This window comes from Venturia canescens, chromosome 6 (genome assembly GCF_019457755.1).
Source record: "Venturia canescens isolate UGA chromosome 6, ASM1945775v1, whole genome shotgun sequence".
NCBI lineage: Eukaryota > Metazoa > Arthropoda > Insecta > Hymenoptera > Ichneumonidae > Venturia > Venturia canescens.
In genome coordinates, this window is record NC_057426.1 from 12,813,987 (window position 1) to 12,823,930 (window position 9,944).

Genomic DNA, 9,944 nt, shown 5'->3' on the forward strand with positions numbered 1-9,944 from the left:
AGGGGTAATCGTCTCGCTTTTCCTCGCTTCTGCTCTCCCTTATCCTGTCCCGGGAACACAACTTGTGGCTTCGCGCTCTTCCTACAGCCACATATAGCAGCTATATGCTTATAAATATACACGAGCATGGAGGGGTGCCTGCTCGACGAGCTACATCAGGAAGGAGGAGCCGAATTATTGCGCGGAAAACGTGCAAGAAGATTTTGTATGTGCGGACTGGTGTTGGAGCTTCTTTCGTTATGTACCATTAATGTGCAGGCATGTATAGAAGGTGAAGCGTGCATGCTCGTAGAGCAAAGACACAGAGCGAAGCTCCATGTCCGATGTCTCCGAATACTATATTGTTCCACGAGCAGGCCTGCTTTCTTTATCGTTCCTATTACATCCCACATGCGCAGTTATCTTAAATTCGGAGCTCAACTCGCATGAAAGTGAATTCGTAGATATAATGCGGCGATATTTCAGCGAATACGAATAAGGCTACCACGGAGCAGGTTCCGTTGAAATTTGTTGACGTGGAAATTTGTTTATTGGGTCTGTTAGACAAGCAAAAAATAGTGCGATTTTTTTTTACCGATATAAATTATAAAAATGGATATAAAAAGCGTTAGGCCTAAAAAATATACACTCTCAAAATACACAACAAATTTTTTTTATTTTCATTTTACTCAGTTTTCGTAGAGAAAAATGGGGGAGAAGAGAAAAGAAAAAAGATGGGTCTGCGCTGTTGATAACGACTCTGGAGTGGATGATTGGAGAAAAAAATGGTTTTTTATTCGATAGGTAAGCGGCTGTAGCGCATGTCATACGATTTTGGATTTTTTCAAAAATGACAAAATATTCGAATCAAGATTCGAAAATTCGTATGATGTGCGCTAAACGTGTTTTAAGGAAGTTGAGGCATTAGAATGAAAATGATGTCATCGCTTTTAAACCGATTGCATCTTATAAAGTGAAGTGTAAAAAAAAAATCAGTTAAATTTTCAGACAGTTTAGGAGCGTTGTTGCTGAGAAAAATCAATAACAATTTGGGCCAAATAACATGTAATCTTATGGAAGTCAAGACACATTCAGTGATATCTCCGTTAAAAATGATGCTAAAAATATGAAATTTTTTGGGCAACATGAGCAAGGCTTGCCGAACAATGTCAATTTTTTTCAGATTTATTAGGAGATTTGCTGAGATTATATTAATAATAATCTGTTTCCCGTGCAGTTTTTTGAGGCTAGGATCGTCACCGTTCGTGTTTTCGACTGAGCTTTCACCAGTTTTTCGTCTTTTTTTCCCCAACTTTTCTTTAAAGTGTATGCAACATTGCCAAACTGTAAACTGGCCTAACTTTTGAAAGGTACAGGCCATAACTTTTGGGTAAAAAAAATGACTGTACAGCCTCAACTTCCTTAAAAGAAGCAGGTTCGCGGTACCGCACTGCGTATCAGCGCGCTCAGACAGCCAAGTAAACGCGTAGCTCAAAAGTGCGCTTGGACGGCTCAGATCTTTATAAAATCTTAGTGTGATACTTTGAAATACTTTCGAATAAAGAAACATCGATTTTTAGAAAGTTTCAGTTAGGGTAGACCCCTTAAAAGTTTCAGGAAATTAAACCACTTCGTTTGTCATCGCTTGGCTCGATAGAAGTTTATTTCCGGATGGCATTTTCAGAGTGAGTCCCAGTGAATCATATTTTCGTTGAGACACTTTTTGTTTGCAGGATTCAACTTACCGGAGTGGAGTAAATAAAATTCAATCACGTTTATCAAGTTGTTGGTCTTTTTTCCTTCAAAAGCATCACTTTCATCACGAACTTTCATATCCACTTTTTGTATAGCAAATCTTCAATATCCAATGGAATTTCAGATCCATAACCGTGTGTTTTCGTCGTCTTCTCAACTTAGACGCGCTCCAAGGAGGTAAACAGAAGAACAAAAAGTCTTGGAACGCTCCAGCTGTTACAGTTGGAAGGAAATCTAAACCGGCCTCGAATCCTGTTGACTCTGAGCTCCGGGAAAACAAAATTGACGACCCCGTTCACTGACAGCGACGCGGACCTCGCACCAACGACCACAAACAATCAAGATCCCAAAGTTTGATTCTGCCCACCACTTGTTTAATTGAAAAAAAGTCTTCTTCCCAACTGCCGTAATTTTTCATACGGCCGATTTTACTCGGCATCGATCAACCCCACAATTGCCTCTGAAATTTATTCGGAGCAGAATGTTCCCCTTGATACGATCCCTTTGTCGTCGTCGATGACCCCGGAATTCGGTCACGATTCACGCAAGGCTTTGACGTACTCTTAACGAGCCTCGTTATGGAGCACGAATAGAGACATCGAGATCCATGCCAATAATGGACCGGGAGTCGTGCAATTTTGATAATTGATAGCCAGCAGAGGTCGACACCTTATTCGTTCGAGGGGGCCACAGCAGCTGTTTACCAACCTCAAATGTCAGTTATCGTTTCGTTGGGGAGAGAAGGATGCCGAGGAAGCGTTCAGACTGCGGTTGGTGCGAAAGTGCGCCCCTGAACGAGAGAGCATCGAGTATACTCCGAGGACGATTATTGTTTCCTTGGCACGCTCGACAAGCTGCCAGTGCTTGGCTCTCGTCCCTTTCATTTGCTCGGAACAGCTTCCTCCGCTGAATAAACATCTCGGTCCAAATCTTCGTCCTACACTAATGTTTTGCCACATTCTCTCGACAAAGCCTCACGGCGAAAAGGACCCTCGTGACAAAACAAAAGGCGAATAAACCACGAGCTCGACTAATTTGCTATCGAACTAGAATAAACAAGAACCGAGCGACTTTTATGGTTCGGATTATCAGAAAAACGACGTTCGAAACGGTGGAAAGTAGTCAATTTAGCAGTTTGGTGAACCGTTGAATTATCCCCAGGTTCTCGCCGTTGAAGCCGCAAAATTTTCGAATTATTTCAATTAAGTCACAAACGAATTTCGTCCATTAAATATTGATGTCAAAACGTGCTGAAAGTTCATTTGTGTTCTGATTGCGATGTTCCTGCCACTGGCAATCAAGCTCAACGTCCTTCTCAAATATGCGCTTGAAACGAAAATGATTTGTCGAAAAAATCTAAACGTCAGAATGTGAAAATTCATTAGTACGATGACGAGGAAATGTGCTTTTAATCGATTGCAATAATTTCCATCCCGAGAGCTGCTTCCAGGCTCCATTCCACTGTCGACGTTTCGCTTGGAAATAGCAATCGTTTGATCTGTCATTCAAAGTGACAGGTATAGCTGTCACCTGATTTTTAATTCTTTCCTTTCGTTCGGTTGCGCTTTTTCTTCATTCCCTTTCAACCTATTTCCCTCGTCTTTCATTTCTTTTTCTCCGATCGGGAGACAGGCAGTCGGCTTTTTTATTTCAGTCATTCCCCGCCGAATCGGTTTCTCTCTCCTTTTATTTATACCGTCGGTTAATTTCCGCTCTTGCGATTTCTCTTAGCAGCCCGTCGTAAGCCCTTCTGTAAGCTCTAGCCCCGAAGAAGACAGGAGCGGCGGGTATCACGAGCGTGCTCTATCGACTATCGACTATACTTCTGCACTCGAGTTACGTCCTTCCGTGTGTGCACGAGTGTCTGTCCGTGTGTAATTCAGGTGCACACGTGGGCGCGATTCGGGAATTTCTATGCTCCTGAAAGCTGCTATCTGCACAGGCGCGAAAGCGCGGTGAGGCAGTGCGGCTAACCGGCGTAACACAAAGCTGAGCCCTGTGTGTCTCATTCTCTCCCTGCTTTTATCCGGCTGCTAATTCGGATTTGTGAAAGCGCATACAAGCCTTCGGGCTCGAGTTGAATGAGGAGACGAAAAAGGAAAATACAAGAGTTCGCGGAGAGTTGTCAGTGTGGAAAAAGGCACGGTTCGTTTGGTCACATCGGGACGGTTCCCGCGGAGCTGGCCGAGCTGTCGGGAAGCCTCGTTTTCATCGCCGCGTCGAAAAGCCACTCAAAGCTGCTCTCTTTCCTTTCCTTCCGCTGCTTTTATCTCTGTTTTTTCTCCCTCGTCCAACACGTCCTTTCAACTTCGGGCTTCTCATCCGCCCTGTTTCAGGATCCGAGAAAAAAACGAGCGGGCAAAAGAATGAAAAAAGTTGGGGAGTCGAGCCTCCGCGGGGCGGAACTTCGGGCCGGACTTCCAACGCTTCCAACTCGGATGCGTTACTTATTCTTATTCTCATCCCAACACTTCCCAACTCATCTCGCACTCGCCCCCCGTTCTGAATACTACTCTGAAATTAACATTTTTTTTTCATCATACTTCAACTCCCTCTTGATTGCTTCCAGCATTTTAGTGCTTCTCAAAACTCTGAAAAGAGAAGCTCCCGTTAATGGATTTCGGACTGCCCGTTCTTAACAACCGAGCGAATAAAAAGGCTACGAGTTTCCGAACGCCTTCTTACTCCGCGATGCCAGATCGCCGACGATATTTATCGGGATGCAAAACATTTATTAACGGTTTTATCGCTCGCGTCGAGCGCTTCAGCGCCTTCCCCGAAACTCGGAACGTCGTTTCGATCCGCATGACTCGTGATCCGTGATGCGTGACGAATGAATTCGAGCGCGCGTTCAAATTTTTTCGAGCCCCAATCCATTTATTCTCGGCACACCAACTTCCACGCATTGATCAGTTTTAATGCACCCGTTCATGGGAGAATTTCGCGCAAGCCTATTTACGTCTGCCATGGATGAGCCGCGAAGTTAAATTTGGCCCATATTCTGCTTGATTAACGAGGAGCTTGGGCTGCCCCACGAGACTCGGCGAGGGTGACGGTCAGCTTCCATTAGCGGAGCAGGGCAGGTATAACGGGCCGCCATAAATCTGTTGCCCATATTCGGAGGCTCCTTTAGAGCCGACGTGAGTCAAGCTCCAAAACGCACAGTGGATAAACCGGCGATAAAAATAATTCGTACTTTGACGAAGAAAGGGGCGTTTTTAATGAAATAAAAATGCGATTTTCGGCGCTGCAAGGGTGCGGAAATAATCTCGACATTGAATCCGGGGGATTGGTGAATTCTCGACAGGAAATAAGCAAGAAAAAAGCGACTCACCAGCGTCGTGCAACGGGCAGGCCATGTAGCTGTACCGTTGATCAGAATTAACGGCATTTTTTCCCTTCTGCGATCCGCTGGTCATAGCTGCGAATTTTGTCACGTACCGATAGATCTCGTCATAGAAGAAGGTTAAGGTTGTTCGAATTATCGTCGAAGCAGCGCTCCCCCGTTTTCTGTCTCTGTCAATGATACCGTTATCGCCCAACTTGGCAGCTCGAGTCTCTTCAGCTTCGTTGATAGTACGAAAATCAATGTTACAAGTATTCAAGGTTGCGACGGAGCGGCGGAGGATGAATTCGTCAGTGGTGAAGACAACCGAGGTGAAGTCGCGGCGGCGATGCTGTTGGCCTCGTAGCGGCAGTGAAGCTCATCGGCGAAGAATCCTGCTGCTCGAAGGAGCCCGCTCATCGTCCCCTTCGTTTTCCAATTTTCTCGCGCTCCTCCTTCTCCTCGCTTTAAGACGGCTCTCACTAACTCGAAACTTCTTCGAGCGAGCGTCGTCTCCGCGTTTTACTGCACCGGACGGACTCCTCGTTGCCAATTAGACTCGCGGAAACTGGGAACGGTGGCGCGCGCTTAATTAGCACAAAAATAACTGCCGCTATGAAGCACCGACGAGCCCGAGTTCCTCCTTCTTTTTACCTGTACGCATACCAACTCGTCCGCGATATGTCAACTGCCTCGTCACACGGATTCGAGCCCCGACACCAGGACGCTGAAGAAAACATGATTTTCTCATTACTCTGTAACAGCGTCGAAGCGGAGGGCTTGCGTGCGAGCTTTTTCCACGTAGTTCGACAACATTATTGTTTTGCGAAAGAAATTCAACGTCTCAAATCAAATATTCGCGTTCAATCCAATTTTGGGGGGGGGGGGGGGGGGGGTTTGAAATCGTTCGAAAAGACTCGCGTTCCATAGGGCGCTTCGCATTTAAAAGCTCACACGAAATTCCTCCATAAAAGCGCGCTTTTAAAATGAACATTTCGAAACATACGTGCAGAGCTCAATGGAGCGTTAAATGTAATCGAGCCGGAGGCTGCAGGTTGAAAATATCCGTTAAATTAATTCCGGAAAAACCGTAACGATGATTTATCGCGTTATAAACATGAGCGTGAGTAGCACCGTGGAAAAAGCTTCGTAAATAAAATCCGCTCACTCGTCCCCGCGTTCGAATGTCCCGGTGGGCAAATATGCAGATTTACTTAATAATGCTCCGCGTGTACGAGCTAAGACGCGGCCAAGAGGGGTTTCCGGTCGAATCGAAGCGCGCGCGGCGGTCGAGCCTTTCGCGTTCCCCAGGAACTTCGTGCCCGTTGAAAATATCGTTTGGCGTGCGAAGACGGAGCTTTTTTCCAGGCCCAAAGGACGCGGGTTTCGGCTGTAAGAGCTTTTCCTGCCAGTGGAAACGTGAGGTTCGGCGAGATGCTGCGGAGCGGGAAATCGATGTTGCTGCAACGAAGATTGGCGATGTTTCCGGTCGTTTTTCACTGCGCCACTCGACAGCCTCTCCACTCGATCTTTACCATTAAATAATAGTCGAAAGAATTTCGTGTGTACCGGGGAACATGTGTGCGAATGGAAATAATAATCAATGAGAGAAAATGGTGTGTGAGCGATCGTGAAGAGTGAACTATCCAGTACCCGGCGTGCGGCTCTACTGCTAGAGCTCCGCTCCGGCTGCTGGAGGTGGACAAGGGCGTGAGGGTACAAGAGCAAGGGGAGAGGGGTGCACCGTGAGAATAGTGAAGCGATAGCGCAAGAGGACCGTGCAGAGAGGGACAGAGGGAGAGGAAGCTGCGGATGCAGAGGAAAATCTTCCTCTCTCTCTCTCTCTCTCTCTTCGCCTCCCCCGCTCTCCCACTTCCCCTCGGTCTCGCTTCAACTCTCTCTCTCTCTCTCTCTTCCCCGCTAGTTTTGTACCGCCGCAGCGCCTAGCGGTGAACATTCCCCCTTCTGGGTACTGGATGCAACGCGCCGTTTTCCCCGCTCTTCGCCGTCTCACCGGCCGCGCCATAACCCTCCCCACGGAGCCTCTCTCTCGCTCGCTCTTCTCTCGGGCCTATACCTTAACACTGTACAACCTTTACGAGCGACTCGCTGTCTCTTTCTCGCGCCCTCCCGCCGCCTGACGGTTCCATGTCGCAATGTATCTGCAGTCGAAAGAAAACCCCTTTCTATATACCGTAGACTCTCCTCGGGCTCGTGTCCCGCGAAGAAAAGAGAGACGAGCCCTAACTCGAAGAGGACGCGTGCAACGGATTTTCAGGAGTTGCTTTTTCCTGGCGAGGCGTCCGATACAACGGTTTTTAATCTTTCTTTTCCTCGATACGGCACACATCGGACTCTTTTTACGTCGGCGTATTCTTTGGCTCTTGGACTAAGTGGGACGTTGAATGGAGCCAAATATTTCTTAGCCTCGTGCGCTCAAACTCCTCGGAACTTGCTGCCTGCCTATCGATCCTCGGATCTTTCAATCTGCATGCGCTCCATAGCCTTTGCAGTAAAGAATCGTCGCTTTTTTCAAGCTCCTCGCACAGAGGCGACTCGTCTCGAAAGATGCTGGGCCTGGAAATGCCCTCCGTTCTACTCCCCCGACGGCAGACTCTCGCCAGTCAATTTTGCCAAATGTTGCGACGCAATACCGTCGAAGAATCCGCCTCTTCAACATCGAGCTTCCGCAAAAGTATTTCTGTAAAATTAACTTTTTCGTAACGAAGGTCGTTAGTACCGTCGGAGCTCTTTCTTGTCTACTTCACGCTCGCCCAATTAGTAAACAAAGGCGTACGAAACAAGCTCGATGCTTCCCAAGCAACTTCCACTCCGAAAAGAATCTCTTTCTCTTACTTATTTTTTCTTTCAATGGCCTTTCATAACGCACAGCAGCCTACTTTTCATTAATAATCTAGAAAAATCCGAGCACGAGAAATAGTGGGGAAAAAAACTTGTCTTCCGTTCCTTTGAAAACTTCAATATCGCTTCGCCATTTTTGTTTTTCATTTATCAATAAAATCCACGCTAATTAACCGTTTACGGGGTTCTCAAAAACATTTTTCCCGTCGCTGTATCCAGTCGAGGGTATCGCGGAGATAAAAGACTATCGCGATCTCTCGATCGCACGCTGAAAGTCTTTCCCACTCGAAGTCAAGTGAGCCACGAAACGGTAAGCTTCTCTATCTCCCACGCTGTATCTTAAACTTCATAGAAATGTTTCCACTGTCTCGCAAGAGGCTGTTCGATCTCGATTGCTCGGGGGAACTGCGGAACGTTATTGCTGCGGGAGATAAATTTTTATTGGTGATTTCGAATGGTATATCGAAAATAACGCAAAATTACACGTTTCGAGACAATAGTTCGGTCATCGAACTATTGGCCAATGGAATTATTCGAAGTGGATGTCGAACGATGACGTTTTAAACGACTGCACTATTGCTGGATGATTTTAATGCGATTTTTGGATTCTCGATGGAGAGAAATTCGAGGGAAAGAGCTGCCAACAGATGGTCCGAATCCTCGGAAAGTTCATTCAACGCAACGGAGGGATCGTGCTCGTGGGCTGAGGTGATTTCAGACCGGAAGCTATGAATTATCCATCGCCATATTAACCCGCAACGACATAATTCAGAAGGTTGAACGCGCGCGTCGAGAAAATATTCGCTCTGCGAGCGCTTCGTTCCGGACTCTTTTGTCTGCGACATCGAAATATGGAGTTGGCAAAGAGCGAGAGTTTCGCGCGCACACACGGGTCTCGAGACTGTCGCAGCCACTCTCACCGGGGGGCACCAAGGTCGAGGCGTCTACCGGGCACACACTCTCAATCGTCGTGTCAACTCTTAGCACGAGTAAGTCGTGAACCGGAAACGTTTCTCTTTCCTTAAAATGCATTTGCTTCGGGGCTGAGTCGGTCGTAGCGATCGATGGGATTCGTCCGCGGATGCGGAAAGACATTTTGGCGCGTGCTGAGATAACTTTTCAGCATAATCTTCAGCTGATGCTGTTTCGGAGTTTCTTCTAAAAAAACTGGAGCGCCTTCCTGCACGTTCGACAAGTTCGACGCGGAGCCTACTTTTTGACCTCCGGCCCAAACTGACCTCCCGCTTTCAATGTTCCCATGCCTTTTAAAGAGTTTCGGTACAGGCGATACAATGTTGCCATGCTAAACCATGCTAAAAACATAAAAAATTTCAAAAAGTTTAGAATTTTATAAAATTTGGTCAACATATTCTTTAGTGCCAAATTTGACAATACTAATTTTTTAAGATTTTTCTTCTACACAGTTATCGAGCAATTGATCACTAAAGTTTACGTGTATAAGCATAGCGTTTCCATATATATAGGTATACATTTCGGGCATAAGAAATCTGCTTTAATGCGTAATTACTCGATAACTAAGTAGAAGAAAATTTTGAAAAAATTTGTGTCTTCGCACTTGATGTTGAAGAACATTATCACCAAATTTCATCAATTTCTTAATATTTTGACTCTTGTACCGAAACTCCTTAAACGAAGAGTTTAAAACACGACGCTGCTGCACACCCTCGACACGAGAGCGCCCCATCCGACGACGTTCGTATTGTGAAAAAAAAAAATATTAAAAAATGGAAAATCCGTCGAAATGGGGAATGGAGATGAGGAAAGCAATGGAAGAATAAGAGAAGGGCAAATATCGAGATATTGCAGCGAGAGTAAAAACAGGAAAGAGACGATAGGAATGGAAGAGTTTTGGGAGATGAGGGACACGCGAATGGAAATGAAAGAAACATGGGCGAGGATGGGGTGTCAGATACAGGAAAAGTCCAAAGGGTGCAGGGAAAGCAAATGTAGAAAATGCGCAAGGGAAGAGGAAACTTTAGCACGCATTTGCGAGTAGTGCTGC

The 9,944-nt window shown here is 46.2% G+C and overlaps 1 protein-coding gene across 8 annotated transcripts in view; it reads right to left on the reverse strand.

Moving 5' to 3' along the window:
• LOC122412720 (uncharacterized) overlaps positions 1-6,711 on the reverse strand; it is a 28,621-nt gene extending 21,910 nt beyond the window's left edge. For 3 of the 8 annotated variants that reach the window (XM_043422495.1, XM_043422493.1, XM_043422486.1), the window contains exons 1-2: positions 6,066-6,711; positions 5,069-5,786 (exon numbers count right to left, since the gene is read on the reverse strand). In XM_043422495.1, the coding sequence (XP_043278430.1) occupies positions 5,069-5,153 (85 nt within the window). In that variant the 5' untranslated portion in view covers positions 5,154-5,786; positions 6,066-6,711. Of the gene's footprint in view, positions 1-1,724; positions 2,004-5,068; positions 5,787-6,065 lie in introns of those variants that run through there. The other 5 variants (XM_043422490.1, XM_043422487.1, XM_043422489.1 and 2 more) reach the window with 5 other exon arrangements.
• Between the last annotated feature and the right edge of the window lie 3,233 nt (positions 6,712-9,944).